General features: G+C 44.0%; 1 protein-coding gene across 4 annotated transcripts in view; it reads left to right on the forward strand.

The window, feature by feature from the left end:
• Positions 1 to 20,806, forward strand: part of DCDC2 (doublecortin domain containing 2) — a 119,576-nt gene that overhangs the window by 88,721 nt on the left and 10,049 nt on the right. For all 4 annotated transcript variants that reach the window (XM_075921152.2, XM_075921153.2, XM_075921151.2 and 1 more), the window contains 2 exons: positions 6,713 to 6,813; positions 17,406 to 17,720. In XM_075921152.2, the coding sequence (XP_075777267.2) occupies positions 6,713 to 6,813; positions 17,406 to 17,720 (416 nt within the window). The remainder of the gene's footprint in view (positions 1 to 6,712; positions 6,814 to 17,405; positions 17,721 to 20,806) is intronic.

Below are 20,806 nucleotides of genomic sequence, written 5' to 3' on the forward strand. Positions count from 1 at the left end.
GAGTGTTCCACAGTGTAGCCTGGAGATATTTTCAAAAAGAACATTATGCCATAGACTGGCATAAACTCATAGGTCCCCTCCATTCCTTAGAGCAATCTGTGGGATTTAATGAGCCACAGATTTTTTTACATTTTATTTTGAATTTGACTTAGCATTTTATGAGGCAGAGTCTGGTAATTCCCATTAATTTTTTTAATAGTCATATGAACTTTCTTGCATGCACAGCTTATAGTTAATAAATTCCTCTGATTTCCATAAAATATTAAGGGTAGGCCATTGTTATAATGATTTTTTTTAATCCCGACTGCTACACTTCAATCAGTTCTAGATATGCAATGCATTAAATAGCTGTATAAAATGTTGGTGCTACAATAATTTTTTTATAGTTAGGGCTGGTTAGGAAAGGAGCTTATGCAAGAGGCGTTAATTGCCATGGTTAATTATTTAAAAATATATAGATTTCTTACTAGTTATCTGAATGTGAAACTCATTAACTATTTAATACATTCATGTAATAGTCTTGTTTAGCAAAGTGTACAAAAAGATTCCGGTCAGGCTACACTGGAATATTGAATCACATCAAGCAAGAAAGGATCGCGACTCATCTTATTTTGCTCAGAGGTTTCAAATACACAGTTCTTGTGAATCTTTCTACAGAATAAATGTGACCCAGTTTATTAAATGAAATATCTGCACATTATTGTGAGCATCCTTTTGTTTAGACAAATACCCTTTGGTGAATTATTTCCCACAGAATGCTCTGAGATAGTTATAGTCTAGGACATTTGTTACTAATTTATCTACAGTTTCCCTCTTTGGGGTTTAGTTGGCAGCCCAAAGCAGTTGGAGTGTCCCTCCAGAGATAGTAATTCCCCTTGTCACAGATGAATCTGCAGGGCGCAAAGCCAGCGTAGCCAGCAGAGTGCAGGGAGTAACAGGGACTTTGACAGGTGCTGGCATGCTGTGACTGCTGGCTGCAAGCAGTGCGATTTAGAACAATCCTGAAGCTGCCCTAAGTTTTTTTGTGGTGTTCCTTTCAACTCCACCTGGCTCAGGATCAAAGTTTTGTGGAAAGACACGTTCACGCCCTTCCCCTTTTATTTTTCATCTGCATTGAGGGCTGAACCCCACTGAGTTTTATGAAATATCCATGACTTAGTACCGTATCATTCTAATATTTGGTGTGCTCTGTAATGGAAACTAGTCATTGTAAGAGGATAAACATGATCTAATTTCTTCTGTAGCAATGATCCTGTGCCCTATGGCAGTGGCTCTCAACCAGGGCTACCTCTGGAGGTCTTCCAGGGGATACATCAGTTGATCTAAATATTTGTCTACTTTTACGACAGGCTACATAAAAAGCGCACAAAGACGCCCCAAAGTAAAATTTCATACAATAATTTGTTTATACTGCTCAATATACTATATCTGTGTTTCTCAATCTGGGAACTGTGATATAGCAGTTTTTCAGGAACAGTGTACTGTGACATTTTTGTATTTTTATGTCTGATTTTTAAGTAAGTAGTTTTGAAGTGAGGTGAAACTTGGAGTTTCAAGACAAATCAGGCTTGAGAGGGATAGGTTGAGAACCACTGTCCTATGGGTCTGCTTTTTGAAAGAACTTGAAGAACCCAGAGCCAAAGAGGAAAGCTCCATCTAGACTGCACCAGGCGTTCTGAGGCAAAAGTAACTAGACCTGGAGTGAGCAATAATTTTTGAACGGGGGCCACTTTTTAAATTTTTAAAGTGTTCACGGGCCACCCCTGAAGGGGTGGGGTGTTCAATAAAAGGGGCAGAGCCGTGGATGGAAGGGCGGAGCCTTTAAATAGCAGGAGTTGAAAGGGCTCATGCCATCCCTGAGGCTCTCAGGCATCACGTTAGCTGGAGATGGGAGCTGCAAGCCCTTTCAATTCCTGCTACTTAAAGGGTTCGCTTCTCCCAGCCTCGCTGCTAGTGTGTTACCTGGGAGCCAGGGATGCAAGAGCCCTTTCAATTGCTTTCAACTGCTTCTATTTAAAGGGCTCGCGCCTTCCCAAGGGCTGTTCCTGACAGCCACGGGGAAGGCACAAGCCCTTTAAATAGAAGCAGTTGAAAGGCCTCACGAGTCCTTGGCTCCCAGGCAATGAGCTAGCATGGAGCCAGCGCTGCGAGCCCTTTCAATTGCTTCTTTGTATAGGTCTGGTGCCCATTGGGTGGCTGCCAGGCAACCCAGCTGCTTGGGAGGCGTGAGCCCTTTAAATAGAAGCAATTAAAAGGGCTCACAGCTCCAGCGCTACTAGTGCATTGCCTGAGAGCTGGAGAAGCATGAGTCCTTTTAACTGCTTCTATTTAAAGGGCTTGTACCTTCCCCACACCTGTCAGGTGTGGCCTTGCCTGGCAGCCACATGGAAGGTGCGAGCCCTTTAAATAGAAGTAGTTAAAAGGACTTGCGCATGGTTCCTAGGCAATGAGCTAGCAGCTAGGCAGGAGCTGTGGACCCTTTTAATGGCTTCTATTTAAAGCAATTGACCTGGATAACATGATTGTAGTCTCTTACTTCAACAACCAAAGGAGTACCTGGAGCACAAGGCTAGCTTAAGAAGTAACCGTGCCAAAGAACTGGGTAAAACGGGACCTTCTGCCAATTACGGTCAGTCACTTTACAGCTAAACTACCCAAGCAAATGTTATACGGGAATAGGAGCTGACGCTATAAATTTTTCTGTTGGAGTGAAAATTATGGGTCACTTCATATGAAGTCCCACGTTATGTGTAAGTTGTACTTTCAGAGTTGAATCCATTTAATTTGGAGTACCCGCTAAGAAAGCAGTTGCCTGGGGTTAGAATGGGGATTGCAAGATCGGAGAGTTAAGTATAAATCCTTTGGATTCAGAGTGGCTTTTACCTAGTCGGTGAGATAGAGCAACCCTTTCTAGCTGGTGATTCCCCATATAGAAACTAAATGGAGAGACCCAACATTTCCTTTTCACTCTTTAACTGTTCTTTCATTTTTTATATTATACTCTCTCCACATGCCGTGCTATCGAAGCTGAGATCAACAGAGGCACTTGCACAGAAGCCTAGTTGGTGTAAACAAGGCTGATAAAAGGATGTTCTCTTGAGGGCCTTGCTGTTTTGAAATTTACTCCTTGCCACACTCTGGCCCAAAAAGAGTCTGACTCTGATAACCTTCACGGCAAGCTGCAAAGCTCGTATTTCCGCCTGCTCCAGGCACCTGACAGTGGAGCAGAGTACTAATGGGGTGAACTGATGGAGAAGTGTGGTTTTAGCTTTGTATTTGTGTGTTGCTGGTTATGGGCCATACCCATATTGAATGGCACTACTGCATTTGACTTAGGTGCTATTTTTCAAGGGCACTTTTAGGTTGTGTCACGGGTGTTTTGTGTATCAATAGGCAGTCTTCTGCACAGGTTGGGCGCATATCTAAATAAACTTTTATTCTGTAATACTTCCATTTTTTCTTTTTAACAAATATCTGTAGCTGGCATACTCCACTGTTGATTAGTTTTTTATTTACTGGTTGGTGATGTATATACCTATGCATACTTTAAATTTCTCCAATAGGTCTATTAGATTTCATTTCTGTTTATTGATGCATTCTCCTAACTTAACGTACCATGTTTTGTGCCTGTTTAGTTAACATTTTTCTTAGTACTAGCATGCTCTTTACACAAATGTTTTTGATGTCAGTCCATTATCACAGCACCTCTGTACTTGTGCTCGACTGCTGCACATGCTGCCATTACAAGATCTGGAGAAATTCTTCCTACACGTGATATCAGAGCTGTACAGTCAGCACTTTGATATCCCATTTCTAATATACCCATCAGTTCTGCATAGCTCATCGAATAGTCTCCTGTTGTTTTTTACTGCTGGTACCCATCATTCTTTGAGTGCTTGCTCATGTCCATTGCATGGTATGTGTATGCATACTGTGTGCACCGTTGCGAGAGATTTTCCCTAATGGGGCAGTGATGGGGTCAATAGACACCTACTAGCAAACTCCTTCTCCTGCTCCCACCTCAAAGAGGGCAGAGAAAGTATTATATACCAACAAAACGATATGAATACCTGTACTTGCATTCCCCCCTTGGGAGTGACTGGTGATATCTGCAGTGAATGAAAGAGTCTGGCACAGCTGGCCAAGTGCTACTCTCAGTCAAAAAGATCCTACAAATCAAGGTGGTTTTGGAAGAAAGATTTATTGCACAAGTAGCCACCAACTGTACATTGTTAATCAGCAAGCTTTGCTGGGGAGACATCTTAATTAATGGGACTCCCTGAATAAATTCAAAGACTCTCTGACCAAAGAGTCAAGACAGGAGTTTATGGCCCTCCTAGAAGAAAGTAAGAACACAGGTAGGATCTCTTTCCAGCTGGCTTTGGACTAGGGACGTTAAAATGTAAACGTAAAATGTAAAGCTTTCCACTCCTCAGTGAATGGAAGATCAGTGTTCTCCCTCTAATGATGGCCTGATTTCTCAAGGGGTTGGAAAGCCTCTCGCCTCAGGTTCTCAAACCAACACCCTCCCTCCACCATGGAACTTCAACTTGGTCTGTTTGAGGCTTATGGGCCCTCCCCTTTAAATTGTTAGCATCGTGCCTCTCTCCTGGAAGGCAGCCTTCTTGGTGGTGGTCACCTTGGCCAGAAGGGTATCTCAGATCAAGGTGCTTATGTCAGAACCACCTTACATAGTGTTCTTCAAGGACGGGGTTCAAATTCATCCCCCATCTGGTCTTCCTGACAATGATTGGTGTCACATTTCCCTAACAACCAGGTCATTTTTCTCTGCCATCTACCAAAAACCTCACAAAAGCTCCGAGGAACAACTTCATACATTAGGCGAGCTCTTGCCTCTTATACAGAAGGGATATTCTGCAAATTCATGCAGCTCTTTGTATCAGTAATGGAGAGGATGAAAGGGATTCTTGTGTAAACTCAAATCTCATCCTGGCTGACTGCCTCTCTTTGGGCTTGCTATGAGCAGGTGAGTGTCCCTCCTCCAGCAATTATGACCATTCATTCCACAAGAGTCCAGGCTTCATTCTTGCACAGGTACCATTCCAGGACACATGCAGAGCTGCAACCTGATTACTGATTCATATCTTCATGTCCCACCACACCGTCACCCAACAGGCCCAAGACAGTGCCAGTTTTGGGAGCGTGGTATTTTAATCAGTGAGTTACCTAGCATGGAATGGACATGAGCAGCCACTCGAAGAAGAAAAAAGCTGTTACTAACCTTTAGTAATTGTCATTTTTTGAGATGTTGCACCTGTAATTCCATGGCCCACCCTTTTACCTGTCTGTCAGGCTATGTCTAGACTGCAAGCCTCTTTCGAAAGAGAGCGTCTAGACTGCACATTGAACTTTCGAAAAAGCGGCTTGCTTTTTCGAAAGAAAGCATCCAGTGAGTCTGGATGCTCTCTTTCGAAGAAGCCCTATTTACATTGAAGAACGCCTTCTTTCGAAAGAGGAACTTTCGAAAGAAGGTGTTCTTCCTCATGAAATGAGGTTTACCGCCATCGAAAGAAAAGCCGCGTTCTTTCGATTTAATTTCGAAAGAACGTGGCTTGAGTCTGGACGCAGGGGAAGTTTTTTCGGAAAAAGGCTACTTTTCCCGAAAAAACCCCTGAGTCTGGACACAGCCTCAGAGTTACTGGCCTGAACAAAAAAAAAATGGGTATGAGGTCAGTAATGCCCCTTACACTGGTGCTTATGCACTTGGCTGCAGAGTGTTCTAGAACTGGCCCAATGGATATCACTAAGGGAAAAATCTCTGGCAGCAGTGCATGCGGCATACACACACTTTCCATGGCATGGACATGAACAGCACATCTCAAAAAACAACAGTTACAAAAGGTAAGTAACTGCTTTTTAAACCCTTATTACTCTTTGAGGAGATAGAATATACCTATCATTCTGCTTCCTAATACCAAAAAAAAAAAAAAAAAAAAGTCCCTGGCTAAGGCACTTAGAAGTTACTTATGGAGTACAACAGCAACTTAATCAAATAAAAAGAATACTAGTGTAAAACCGTTGTGAACTAGAATAGGGTTAGGAATAAACAATCTGCTTGTGAACCTCTTAGTTTTGCCTAGCTGAATCAGTCCTGGGCAGGTGCTCTGTAGTTTCCCAGTGCCCTTATAAAACAGATCTGTAGAGTTTCTCCTATTGTTCAGGCTGTACGTGCCAATTATTGGGAAACTGGAGTTGTTTCACACGTTATCGCTGTAAATCCTAAACTGTAACATCACAGCTACAAATTCACTACATTTATTTTTTTCTTCTGAGCGTGTGATGTTTTTCTTAGTATTGGACATTTTAGTAGCTCATTTATCATATTTTTGAATATATATGCATGTTCTGTTGTTTACAAACCAGACTTATCACGCTGCATATAAACATCAGGTTCACATCTGAGCTTCTGCAAAGTTCAGGGGAGTTCATCGAGGGTGTGTGTTCAGTCTGTCTCTCTTCAGCCTTCCTTCCTTAACGTAATGTAGCATGTGTATAACTGTAACTAGAAAACAAAGGAACCAAAATTGAACATAATGAGACATTTAAAATCCATTAAAAGGTCTGAACTGGAAATTATATGTGAGCTTTGAAAGCTATTCTTAAAAACAGAATTGAGATGCAGTTCAGTTGTTGCTCCACACGGTGTCACAGTTGGTCTTTTTGTCTACTCAATATTTCTTTCTGCTTGTAGATGAAGGCATTTACAAAGCTGGTGGAAAACGATGTGAAATGTGGGGGGCAGTGGAAATCCAAGAAGATGAAGACACTCGGATAGAAGTTCCAGTGGATCAGGTAATCTTTACATTTTGAACAAATGACTAACTTAGAAAACAAATCTTGCATTATTGATTTTGTTGCTTCCTTTGATTCCTGTTGAATTTTTTTACAGGGTTCATTTGTAATGTTCACTGGCAGCATTGCACACAATGCCCGCACACTGCCCTTAGCTACTCATTCCCTGCACTCTGAGCTACCCCCCCATCACACACAGCCCCTAGCTGCTCCTCTTTCTACCCCTTGAGCTACTGTCTCCTGGCACCCTGAGCTGTTTTCAAGTGTTTTAAGATGAGCCCTACCACCTATGAGTTACAAGTATTGGTTAAGCCTCCTCCCTGCCAAAACCAAGACAGGCTGGGTGGCCTGTTAGGGTGAATCAAGCTGGAGTTCAAATTGTCTCCTTGAGCCTGCCATATGGAGTTGGCTTGAATCCTGTTGGCCCCTGCCCCCCAACTACACTGCAACTATACCCAAACCCGTCTAGCCCCAGCCTAGACTCCCATGACTCCCCATTCCCCCACTAGGACCTTGAGTTTTTATAGCGTATTTGGGGAGGGGCTACTGCATAGTTCTGACTGATTGCCATTGAGCTTGCTTGAATTCAAGCAGTTTTACCAGGTGTCCTGTATTCAGCATAGGGCAATACAGTCTCTCTAGTTGCAACTATTATTGTTGAGAGAGAAGCAGCCTTTGTGAGGGTTATGCTTTTGTGGATTTAATTACTGTTAGGATAGAACAATACCTCTTGCCCCATCAAGTTCATCTGTGTTTCTTGTGGCAGCCTGAATTATCCTGTCTTAGTCTTGGATGTCTAATAGTAAATTAGTGAGATCATCAGTCCATTTACTGACCTCCATAGAGGCTTTCTATGGGCATTTTCTGGAGCATTTGACAGCAATACATTCAGTCATCAGGAGCTGTCTGGTTCTAATGTTCATCTTTCATATTGCTTGTGAAAGATGCCAACTTGACAGCACTGAAGACTGAAGTCTTACTTAACCCCTATAGTGGTACAGTACAAGCAACAGCTAGGTAAACTTACGTATACTGCCCTACCCACGTGCCTCAGCACAACCTGATGGGGACCTTCTTTAGGGAGGAGAGAATAGTTTGTGTGATTTGCCAATTTAGCACTTGGCCTCTTTGCTGAGGTTGCCAACTAGTGCTGATGGCTTTTTAACTCAAAAAACGAAACAAAACAAAACAACAACAACAACAAAAACCAAAACCACTAAGTTTGTTTTGCAAAGGTTGCTGTACATCCATCAGATAATGCCACCATGTTCTCCAGCCACCCGAACTGAAGTGGTTAGGATGCTGTTTACTTGAGTCGTCTTCTCTGTTTTATCATATATAGCATACAGTTGAACAGATGCCAGATTAGCCATTGACTAAACATAGTGCGATGTGTAGACTAGATGCATGCTTTTATACTTCACTGCAAAATCTTGTATTCCAGCTGAGTGCATTAAAATGGCTGCCTTTACTTTACTCTCAGCTAAATGCTAGTGGGTATTGAAAATCAAATGAGAAAAAACAGTTTTTCCCTTAAACTACATATTTCGTCTGTTTTACTCTAATAAACCAAGACTGTAGGCTCCAAATGCAAAATACATGATGCCTTTGTGTAGAATACAGGCTTTCTCTAAGCTTCACACTTCACTGTTTGCATCATTGTGCCAGCATCGGTAGGAGTGGGGGCAATGCCATGAAATCAACTGGACAAGGGGGTGGGAGAAACAGTTTATTTAGTAAGATGTTTTCACTACTCAGTGCTGGGAACCAATATAATAGGGGCTTTGTCAGGTAAACTTGAAATACTAACCTAATATGTGAACATGAGGTGCTCTTTTAAATGTGGCTATTAGTATTAATTAACTTTTTCTGACAAGAGTTTGGATAAGGTTTCTTCACATTATAGTGCTGCTATTGTTTAATATATGTAAAGCACACTAATACAATGTTTTGTTAAAAAACAATAAAAGGAAAACACCTTTAATCCCCCCCCCCCCCATAAGCAGAAAGAATCTGGCTCTTTTTTGTCTGCCTCCCACACTGGACTCCCTAAGGAGGTAAAATGGCAGGACTTAAGCCATATATCAAATTAACTGTTCTCATATCCCAAGATAGGAACCAGGAGATTTCCAATTACCCTTCTTGTTCTCCTAAATTAGGCAGTGTCCCCAACAGGTGGCTCCAGCCCTAGTTTTTAATCAGGAAATTTAAGTAGGAGCTGGAGCCAGATCCTTAAAGGTATCAAGGTGCCAAACTCCTACTGAAATCAGTGGGTTTGAGATGCCTAAATACCTGTGAGGAAATGGATCAGGACTGCCTTCACTTTAAAAATCATTAAAATAAATCTGATTGGGAGGTTTCAGATTTTTGGTAGCTCCAGAGTGTAAAATGTTATCGTGGTGACATAGAATCTGGCATAATTTAAATATAAATAATGTGCAATATATCCAAAAGATTTCCGTGTTGTGTGCGCACTTTATTCTCCTATCTCTTTTCCTTTGAAATCTTTATAATGATGTGCAGGAAGATAGTCTAGTTTGTCCTGACCTGTGTGACAATGTCAGATGCTCCCAGAGCTGCAGTCTTTGCCACCCAACTATCCAGCTTTGTAAATATAGATGTGGCTTTTCATTAATGCTATCTCAGTGCCCCTAATGACTTTACATTTCCTGGAGATGTGATAGGAGCTAAAAGTCTATAACTCACTGAAGTATTATTTGTGTAGTAAGAGTATGTCATAAGTAACAGAAGCATTGCAACTTCTATTCACTGTTTTATTTCTAAAGTAGAAGTTTTGTGAAGGAGACCTGAATTTCACCCCAGTGAACAAGTCTCTCTACCTGTTGCCAAAGGCAAAACCAGTTATTTTTGTGTTGGCAGCTCTGAGACATCCCTTGATTATAAAGGCCAGACCTTTTCATGAGGAAAAATTGTACTTTACACCAGTTTCTCTCTATTCTCTAAGGGTATGTCTACACAGTGGGGCTATTTCGAGATACTAGAAGTATCCTGAAATAGCTACTCCGCATCTTTTGAATGCGCTCGCTATTTCAAGATAGGGTGTCCGCTATTTTGAGATCTATTTTGGCATCCCTGTAACTCTCGTTCTATGAATGTTAAGGGATGTATCGAAATAGCTTGTCATTTTGATATTTGGCTCTGTGTAGATTTGCCACATTTTGAAATACGCTATTTCAAAATTCAATCAAAATAAGATACGCAATTTGCGTAACACAAATTGCATATCTTATTTTGAGTTTAGAGTGCTGTGTAGATGCACCCTAAAATCAGCAAGCTTCTCAAAATGGTACTTACTCATAAACTTTCTAGGAGGTCATGCAGAGGAACGAGCAATGATGTGTTAAAATAAAAACTTTTACTTAGATCTTCTGTTTACTGATTACTGGACAGGTCAGCATGTAATAAAGAATCTTTGTTCTCTTGTTGTTTTTGTTTTTTTCGGATCCATTGACTTATACCCTCAGGACTGGGGTGTGTGTGCATGTGCTTGTGCATGCGCATGCACGTGTGTGCGTGAGAGAGTGAGCGAGAAAGCAAGCAAGTGTATAATTGTCCTTTGGTTGATTGCTGCTGAGAAAGAGAACAGATTTTCCTTTGGCTCAGGAAATTGTGGGATAAGGATTTGAGTCCTGGATTTATGGATATATGTGATTTTATGTGTATATGAGAGGTGGTATAAAATCAACTCTGATTTCCCCTTTGTAATATACCCCACCCAGAAAAATCCTCAGACTTTCAAATCTGTAGATTTAATTCTCATTGCCTGTTGAATTCTTCTTGAAAACTGTATAAGTAAAGTTAAACACAAATTTGTTGAGACTTCAAAGTAGCTCCTTTTGAAACATTTGCCAGCTGTCTAACATTTCATTTTCCTATGTCTGCCCAATAAATCACATTGATCCATAAAATTGGAAATGTAGATGTTTTAACACTGACTCAGACTGTCACTATTTAAAAATAGACACGATTCCCTGCTAGTGAAACAGATGAAGGAAAACATATCCTTGACCCTCTGAGCTAGCGTGGCTACTTCTCAAATGTGAAAAAACACCAGGATGTTTTAAAATGGTTCTTCTATTCCTTACCAAAATGGCTTATTGGCCTAAGGAGACTGTGCAGAGATCCTTTTTCCATGTAACTGAGGAAGAGAGTTTGAAAGCCTTATATTTTGCAGTGGTACTGAGCACCACTGCTCCTACTAACTGCATTTGGACTTGTGGGTGTTGAGCATTTATGAAAATCCAGGACTATATGCTTAAATACTGAAATTGGCATAACGAAATAAGATCTAAAACACACCCAAATGGCTCAGTTTGAAGTTACTGGCTTCATGATGGTAAACACATTTTTTTATACTCAGTAATAACAGCATACTTATTATGTGGGAAGTGTAAGACTTAGTCCTTAATGCTCATTTCCTTGCTTTTAAGTGCTTGGGTTTTGTAAGTGATGTTGTCACTTAGCAACCCTAACTGGATTTGGAACAAAGTGTTTTTGCTTTTGGAATATATGCTACATATCTACAAAGCACTATTCACTGAGTAATAGTTATATTTTAAAGGTGGTGGTTGTCTCAAAGCTACGTGGGCCTAATGTTGTATTCATGAGATGTGTATACCATATTATTTGTGACCATTTAGATTTTGTTGCCTACTTCATTGTCTGAGTAAACATTTGGAAATGGTTTTAGTAATGCAAAATTATGATTGACATTAAAATGGCTTCTACTTGGGGAAAAATAATTTTAAAATACCATATAAATATTTACCCTGAAAAGAATTTTTGTGATATTGGACTCTATAATATGTTAATAGCAGCTATGGGACTAACCAACTGATTGGAAGTAAATGCCTCATTGTAGAAAGTCTTTGTGATTTATTGCTTTTTGGAATTTTGATGGCACTTGGTAACCATAGCACTTAATGAATGGTGCCCTGATGAATGCAATTGAATACCACCTCCGTTTTTAAGTCCTTTGTGAACATTTCAAAATACTACTGAGTAATCATACTACTTGAATGTGAACTTAAATTTACTCCTGCTCTACATTAAGCTTCTGTTAGAACACCATCGGCCTGATTTGTAAACCAGGGGCCAGATCTTCTGCCAGTGCAAACTGATATAGCACCGTTAACTTCTGTGGCTCTCTATACAAGATAAGTATCTTGCATCAAGCCTCTACTTTTTAATGTAGGCAATATTTGCATTGACAATTCTCTAAGCGCATAGAATTGTGCCCACAAAAATGAAGACCTAGTCTGAAAATTGAGCTTTGTAATTCTCTATGTATAGTAATATTAGTGAATTTTGAAAATATTTTTTTTTACAAGATAAGCCCATTTAATTCTAACATTTCTGTACTATTTGTGGTACATCTTTTCTTTGTCTTGCTATCATGCAAAAGGAAAACTCCTTACTGTGAGTTGCTATGACTGGGAGGCAAAAGAACGGTCAGTTATACACACTGTAAAAAGACAGAGTCCTATACCTATCCCTTTCCCATCAGTTCTTTCAGCATAATTCTAATTATGTTATTCAGGTCTCTTTCCCTGTCCTCTTCTGGTTTTTGTGTGTGTGCATTGGATGCTTATTAAAAGTAAGGCATTGACAACTCTGGTGGCTCAGTTGCTCTGCTTATCAAAGTACCTCAGACAGACACTTCATTGGGAGTAGCAGCGAACCCCAAGCTGCTCTATCGGTATGTCCTAATTCTCACCTAAAGGGACTATCTCAAGGAGCACTACGGGGTAATTGTCTCCCCAGTTGTTTAATCCTTGACTCTTCTGAAACTGCCAACAAGGGTGCCAGTTGTGCTAGTGTTATTTTGTGATGTGGCTGCCTGTCCATAGGGAAAACAAATTACATCAGCAAATTTATTTTACATAGGCCACTGCCCAGCTGTTAGTTGATCACAATTGTCTTTGCTTGCATTCTTACCAGGGGTGAGGCAACTCTTTCCTCCTGTCTGCTGAGTAACATGGTGTAGCGGGTTTTAAGGGTGCGAGCTCCACACCCCGGATCCCACGGGCTGGGCCGGCGGGGTGGGGTGGGGCTCCGCGAACCCACCGCCTTCGGAACGCCCAGTTACCCTGCCCTCCGGGGTTCACGGGCGAGTCCGGGCCCGGGTGCGATCACCCCTCGCCCCGAGTAGGGCCGAGGGGGCTCGGAGGACCCGGGCCGGTAACTTCCCGGGCGGCCCCCGGCCGGGGGCCCGACCGGGGCTCTTGAGCCGTCCCTCTAGTCTTGCCCCCTTGTCTCACTGTCCCTCTCCGCAGGGAAGGGGAGGGGTGGTGTGTGCGGCCGTCGCCGCCTTGTGGACCTGCACTGAGGTCGGGGCGTGGGGGAGTGGGGGACCCGGGCCCGCCCTCACCACCGGGTCCCAGCCCGAGGCCCTAAGTGGGATGGGTGCTTTAAAGCGCTCCCCCCACGGCAGGCGGGGCAGCCGCCCGAAACTCGCCTGCCCACGGGCGCCAAAACGGTCCCGCCTCGGGCTCCTTCCACTCCCGCTGCGCCGGTCCCCCGGGCCGGCACAGAGTCAAATCACTTACCCCGTCGCAAACGCCGGGCTCGTCCCAGGGCAAGTCTCCAGCTGCCGGGGTCGTCCCCTTTTGTCGCCCGGAAGGCCGGGTGCTTGGGGTGCCGGGAAGCCAGGGTGGCTGCCCGCTCGCTTCCCCCGGCCTGGGCGTCTCGGTGCCCCTGTTATGGGCGCGGGCGGGTGACGTCAGGGGCGTCAGCCCCGCCCCCTCCAGGTTATTCCCGCGCGGCTCTCGCCGGAGCGCGCCCGCGGCTTCCACCCTGGGCGTAAACCGGGGCGCCCTCGCCGGACGTCTCCCGGGCGCCCGGGGCTTCCCCCATTTCCTCCGGCGCGCGCCCGCCCCTGCCTTTGGCCGCGGCGGAGCCGCGCCGAGCGGCTTCTGGCCGTCCCTGGCCGCCGCTTTCCGCTGGGGAGGGGGGGGCCTCCCCCGCTCCTAGTGCGGACCCTGCTGGGTCCGTCACACATGGGTTTTACTCAGTTGTCTCTTGGGGTATATCTACACTGTTGCTGGAAGGTAAAATTTCCAGCTTTGATAGATGTGCCCACTGCAGCATTTTGACAGGAGCAGCATTACGACACAATGCAGCTTCGTTTCAGATTGATGGAGTATTACATGCTGTGCAGACACCATTATCAATGGCCCAGTATTGTGGCACTGAGACCTCACTTTGTCCACAACAATTGTGCATGGGAATGCTGTATGCTGGTTATTTTGAAGATTGAAGCTAGCCACCACTGAAAGGCTGGCAGATAAAACTAACTGAACAGGGTCAGGGGAGAACACCAAGGTAGGTGTCAGAGGCACAAGACATCTCAAAGCCAGAAAATAAATGTACCAAAAGAATGTATAGATTATGGTGTTAAAAATAAAGGGAAAGTTGAAAAAGATTTGACAAGATAAGAAAACTTCTTGTGCCTGTTTCATTTAAATTTAAGATGGTTAAAAGCAGTGTTTGTCTTCTGCATAGTGAAGTTTTAAAGCTGTAAGTCAACTTTCAGTTATAAGCTTTTGAAAGAACAATTGTCACAGTTTGTTCAGTTAGGGACAGTCTGCATTTCAGAGAGGTTTCTAAGGTGAAGGTTCTATTGTAATAGATGTATTGTGCACTGTAAGAGACATTTCATATGTAGTCGGGGGACCAACAGAATTGCTGGGCCACTGTGGAAGGTGACATGGGCTGGCTCTCTGTTCCTCAGCACTGCCTGGAGTGGGCTGCACAGTGGCTCATCTTCCCGCCAGCTTTCAGAGCTTCCTGGAGCACACCGTATGGTGCTCCGGCAGTGGCCAAGGACTCTGGCTACCTCCGCTTCTGTGATAGCAGCAGCTGGGAACCTCAGGTGTCCTTTTGAATTGCTGGGTTCTGGGGCAACTCTACCCTTTGCCCCCTCCCCCCATTGACAGGCCTGTGTAGAATATTTTAGATCCGAGATCCCCAAATGGTGGGGCATGCCCCCTACAGGGGTTCTAAAGAATATTCAGGGAGGCATGGCTTGGACCTGGGTCAACCCCTCATGGGAACTAAGGAGGAAGTGCCACCCAGCTTTGCTCCCAGTCCCAGCTGCTAGCCCTGTGCCTGGTGTCCTGTTGGTTGTTTCTATGCCTGGAGCTCTGTTCCCTGTGCCCCAGCTCCTGCCCTGAGCTTTGGCCTTTTACCCTAGTTCATGTTCCCTCTTCTGAATCAATGGCCTCAATTCCAGAGGGCGGAGGCAGACCCGGGTAAGGGAAAGCTCAAGGTAAAAAGTTTTGGGTCCACTGTTTCAGACTTATGTACATCGTTGCATACACAAATTGTGCATGATAAAAAGGCCTTTTTCCTTTGGGGATGATAAGTTAAATATACTCTATAAACATCCTTAATCAGGTATGGCCAGCTTGAAATATGATACATGCACATCACTTTTCAGTTTCTGTAAAAGTAACTAACTATACTTTTGTTATTCATAGTAATAATGAATGCTGTAATATACTTAAGCATTAAAAAATATCCTCTGAGTCTTTCAGTCACTATTAAAATATTTTGTTCACAATGATGGAATTTGGTACCTTGTTTTGGACCATCCCAGTTCTCAACCAATATAGTTCAGGCTAAACGAGATGTGACCTGTTGAAAGTATCTGAGAGTGATGCACTCATATTCTGTAAGTTTCTGGTCAGAGTTCAAGGTATTACTTCAGTCTCTGAACTGCTAAATAGAGTGGGATGTAAATCATTTAGGGGCCCAAAAGGGTAAACTTTAGGTATCGTCTCTCTATAATTCTGCTGCACTTGTAACTGTTAGATGCACTACATATCTTAGGAAGAGACAGTGTCTAAAGTAGACTAAGATTTAAATAATTTGGAGATCCACTGGTTAAAATGTGTTTTCAACGAGGGGTACCTTACTCTTGGGATTCACTTTCTCCTCCGCCCCTTAGTTCATCAGATCCAGATTTATTAACTTTCTCTGTGTGCTTCAAAGCCCCCTTCGTTCCCAGACTTTTGAAGAGAAACATATATGTAGACCTATAAGACAGGTAGGTAAAGAGAGAACAGAGTCAGGGGTTTGAAGCCTGGTGAGAGAGATTTCTTCTTTGGGCAGCTGTCGAAAGAATTTTGAAACTGAATATTATGCTGATTTTGAAATCTAGTGGTTTCTTAATGTGAACATGGGAAGGGTGAAAAAAATGTCCATTGTGAGAAGCTATTGGAATACATTAATAAGTAACACATAGGAGAATGAATAGTAGGTAACTTCTAAGAACTAAGATCAAGGATTTTATGTTATCTTAGATTGCTGGCAATTACAATAGTTGGCTCAGTTAGCTGTGGGTTATTACACTCCAGGCTTCTTTTACAGATGTATAAAAAGGCTTATGTTGCTTAGTTTTTATATTAGCAGTAATAGGGCCAATTTGATGCTATCAGATAAAAGAGAGTCATGAACACATAAGTAAGGAACATGTTAAGATCATTGTGCTTTAAAAGCCACCTTTTTGATTCTTTGTCTAGCTAGTCATGCTACAATGTAATATCTTTGGTAGCTGGTGATTCTTTGGCTCACTGCAGTAAAGTGACATGCTCTATATGATAGGGTGTCAATGGAATATAATTGTATTATGTAGCTATATAAATGTTATGGCAAAGGTCAGACATTTAATCAGGAGACCACTGATCACTTAATAACATTCTTATAGTGCCTTTTATTAATGCATGCTTAAATTTTTCGGCATGTTAGTGTTGTTGTAAGCAGCAAGGTTAATAGATTGTTCTGTGACTTTTATTTTATAAATTCTGCAGCAGTTATTGGCTTATCTCAACAATCGACTAATGACCACAAAATTCCAAATACCCTTGGCTGAGTGAGACTCTTTTGAAATGTGCTAGTTGGCTTTAGATTCTGATGAAGTTCAGAGGAAGAAATGGGAGGCAGTCACCCCCTTTCACTCAAGAGGGGTGAGAAGAAATAAAGGATGGCAATCTAAGCAAAAATACCTAAGCCAGCTCTGTGGTGGGGACAGTGTGTGTAGTTCATTGAACGGCAAGATGATTTTTCTGACAGTTGATTTTAGGAAAGGATTGACTTAATCTAGTTTGTATTTGCCTCAATCTTTAAACTCTTTGATTAAATGGTATTACTTTATCAGCAATGAGGACTTGCTTATCCCTGAGGGCCCAGGACAAGATGCTGTACTTCTGCCTTGTGCCTTTCTTTGACCTTTCATGACCACCTTGCAGGTCATATTCCATCTCCTTGTGATGGGTTTCCCCCTTGGGATGTAACCTCAAACTAGGACACCACTGAGACCTCTGTCTTATCAGTTCAAATTTCCTATATCCTGAGACGTTGTGACCAGCTGCAAAGCCCTCCAATCTTGCCCTCACACAAACATCTATAGGGTGGGGCCACAGCCACCCAGTTCATGAATGTTCTGCCAGCCACTGCATGAATCAACAATAGAAAGGCTCCAGCCAAAACATATCCTATTATGAGATTGCTTTGGGTGTTTTGATTAAAGATGTTTGAAAATGACATAATGCTGCTCTTCCTTTCATCAGAGACCAGCAGAAATAGTAGATGAGGAAGAAAATGAAGAGGAAGAAGAGGAAGATGAAAGAGAAATGAATGGAGGAGATCAGGGAGAGGAAACAGGCGAGGCTGTTAATGGAAATAATCTTGAGAAAACAGATGAGAATTATGAAGAAGAGCAGGAAGAAGAGAATCTTGAACAATGTGAGGAAGAGGGCCCTTTCCACTTAAATGGTGAAACAAATGAAGAAAATGGTGAGGAAATGGAGCAGTTTAATGATTACAATGATCTTCATCCTGAAGAAGAAACAAAATCACAAGAGGACTTTGACAATCAAAACCAGGTAATAGCTTATTCTTTCAACCTTTAAAAAAAAAAAAAGATATTGCCTCATTTATTCCAGCACTAGCTCTCTGTACTGCCAGTTTAGTCCAACTGAGCCACGATGGCGCCCTTACACTTGGGCTGTGTCTAGATTGGCCAGTTTTTCTGGAAAATCAGCCACTTTTCTGGAAAAACAGCCGCTTTTCTGGAAAAACTTGCCAGCTGTCTACACTGGCTTCACTGTCTACACTGGCTCCTACTGTAAGAAATCAGTGCTTCTTGCGGAAATACTATGCTGCTCCCGTTCGGGCAAAAGTCCCTTTTGCGCAAAACTTTTGCGGAAAAGGGCCAGTGTAGACAGCTCAGATTTGTTTTCTGCAAAAAAGCCCCAATCACAAAAATGGCAATCGGGGCTTTTTTGCGGAAAAGCGCGTCTAGATTTGCCAAGGACGCTTTTCCGCAAAAAGTGCTTTTGCGGAAAAGCGTCCATGCCAATCTAGACACTCTGTTCCGAAAATGCTTTTAACTGAAAACTTTTCCTTTAAAAGCATTTCCGGAAAATCATGCCAGTCTAGACGTAGCCTTGGAGTCTCATGGAGTTTCAACTTGCAGGAAAGCTATTTTCCCTCATATACAATTTTATGGCTACAACTGCAGAATACTTTCTTCAACTGGCAAACCATAGACTTAGAGAAGATTAGGGTTGGAAGAGACCTCAGGAGGTCATGTACTCCAACTACCTGCTCAAAGCAGGGCAAACCCCAACTAAATCATTCCAGTGAGGGATTTGTTAAGCTTGGCCTTAAAATCCTCTAAAGGAGGGCGATTCCACCAGCTCCCTAGCAACCCATTCCAGTGCTTCACCACCCTCCTTGTGAAATAGGTTTTCCAAATATCCAATCTAAACCTCCTTCACTGCAACTTGAGACTATTGTTCCTTGTTCTGTTATCTGCCACCACTGAGATCAGACTGGCACCATCCATTTGATAGTTGAAAGCTGCTATCAAATTCCCCCCACACGTGGCCCCCAGCCCCACCTACAGCCCTGCCCCCTCTGTTGAGGCCTCACCCCTCCCATCATGGGGAGAGGAGGAGGCGGGGCAGCGTGCCGTGCGTGTGCGCCCTGTCACACAGGGAACAGAAGAGACAAGAAGGCGCATGCCCCAGCCTCCACTGGAGCACTAGGGAAGAAGGAGGCCAAGTGGCTCTAGCCTCCCCGGCCCCTGCAGTCACCAGGGAGGAAAGAGGCTGTGGAGGTCCAGCCTCCCCTGCCCTCGGGCACCAGGGAGGGAGATAGCTACATGGCTCCAGCCTCCCCAGCCCCTGGAACACAGAGAGGGCAGGTGCTCAGAGCAGCAACACTCCACCCCCAGAATTCCTACAGCAGGTGGAGTGGGGGTGGGACCATGCCTGGTGGTTTGGGAAGGCAAAGCCTTTCCCCGCCTAGGCTACCAGATGCCGATGCCCCCTCGTTCCTCTCTTCATGTATTTGTTGCTCCATCTCTCTGGCAGGCCTTTGTCTTATCTTTGTCAGTAGGTAGGGTGTTAGAAATCACGACTTCAAGAAGAGCAGGGTGATTGTATATTTCAGTCTTCACTTCCTCTGTCGGACATAGCAGGGGGACAGTGGGATGTGCACGAGCATGTCTACTGGTTCATGAAACCAGTGCCTTGTTTGTTTAGTTGAGTTGCCCTGGACAGAGGCTGCATTTAAGAAATGTTGCTTCCCTCATTTCAGGGCAGCCTTAGTGATGTACCGTATTTAATTTTCATATTTTCAGATAGAAAATTACAGTTAAACAAAAATCTTAAAGGCAGGGTATTTCTCTTCATGGGATGTCAAAACACAAGTCTTGTCCCTTAGGGGAGGCATGCCACATACTTAGGGAAGGTACCTGATGCTGTACTCCTCCATTTGCTGATAGGAGAGGGTCTTCAGCTACAGAAAATGGAATCAGAATTGCCAGTAACAGATGGACTACCCCATGTATTGGGTAACCAGAGAAATGATAGATTTCCTGAGATTACAGGTGGCTGGGAGGTAAATGCAGCATGGCACTTCCTGACTGAATTCCTGTGTCAGGTGTAGGACAACTGGGGCCAGCTCTCTAATTGTCTCTCTCTCTGTATAAAAAACATTGTTCCCTCAGGATGACAGTGATGTCATCATGTTACTCTGTTGCCCTGCTCCCCCCCAGCTTCCGTAGACTCAGAAGTGGAAGCGGCAGCTATGGCTCGGGATTCTCTCCAGACCCTCCTTGCAGGGGGGTGTCCTTGACTCCTTGCTGATGCCTGGCTTCCCTGCAGGAGGGCCAGAGGGTGGCGGCAGCGGCAGCAGCAGCAGCTGCCGCTGCCGCTGCCTCCGGCCCCACTTCTACTTCTGGGTCTGGGGCCCCGATGCTAACCGCTACCACCACCTGCCTCAGGCCAGGCACTTGGAATGCTGCCTGCCTCACCTGTCTGGTGCTCCAGCCTCATGGCCCCCCCTCCCTTGCAAGCTTAGAGCATCAGTGCTGGCAGTCTGTGGGGTGGTGGGAGGAGAAAGCACCGAGGCTCTGTGCCGGATCTGGCTTGTGGGGTAGCGTGTGCGCTGCTTTGAGGAGGGGAGCAGTGCATGTGTGCACTTCCTTGCAAGCCAGATCCAGTGCAGAGCCTTGGGACGTTTTTCTCCCTTCCCCAGGAACCCGGAACTGGTACTTTAATCTTTCTGGGGGGAGGAGGGACTTGGGGAGGGAGGGCACGAGACTGGAGCACCAGGCAGGCAAAGCAGGTGGCAGCCCAAGCCTAAGGCAGGTGGAGGTGGCAGCTTCCCCATTGGAGCAGTGGGGAAATCCTCCAGTGCCTGGGAGGGTATGTCTACACTACCCCGCTAGTTCGAACTAGCGGGGTAATGTATGCATACCGAACTTGCTAATGAAGCCTGGGATTTGAATTTCCCGGGCTTCATTAGCATAAAGCCGGTTCCACGTTCCACGAGGAGTACAGATAGTTCGGAATGGCTACGTAGTTCGAACTATCTAGCCCGTGCCGCGTGTAGCCACGCGGCACGGGGTTCGCACTAGCCGGCTTTTAAAAATGGCGGCACCGGCTTTATGCTAATGAAG

Source organism: Pelodiscus sinensis, chromosome 2 (genome assembly GCF_052426305.1).
Source record: "Pelodiscus sinensis isolate ZL-2025 chromosome 2, ASM5242630v1, whole genome shotgun sequence".
Taxonomy (NCBI): Eukaryota; Metazoa; Chordata; order Testudines; family Trionychidae; genus Pelodiscus; species Pelodiscus sinensis.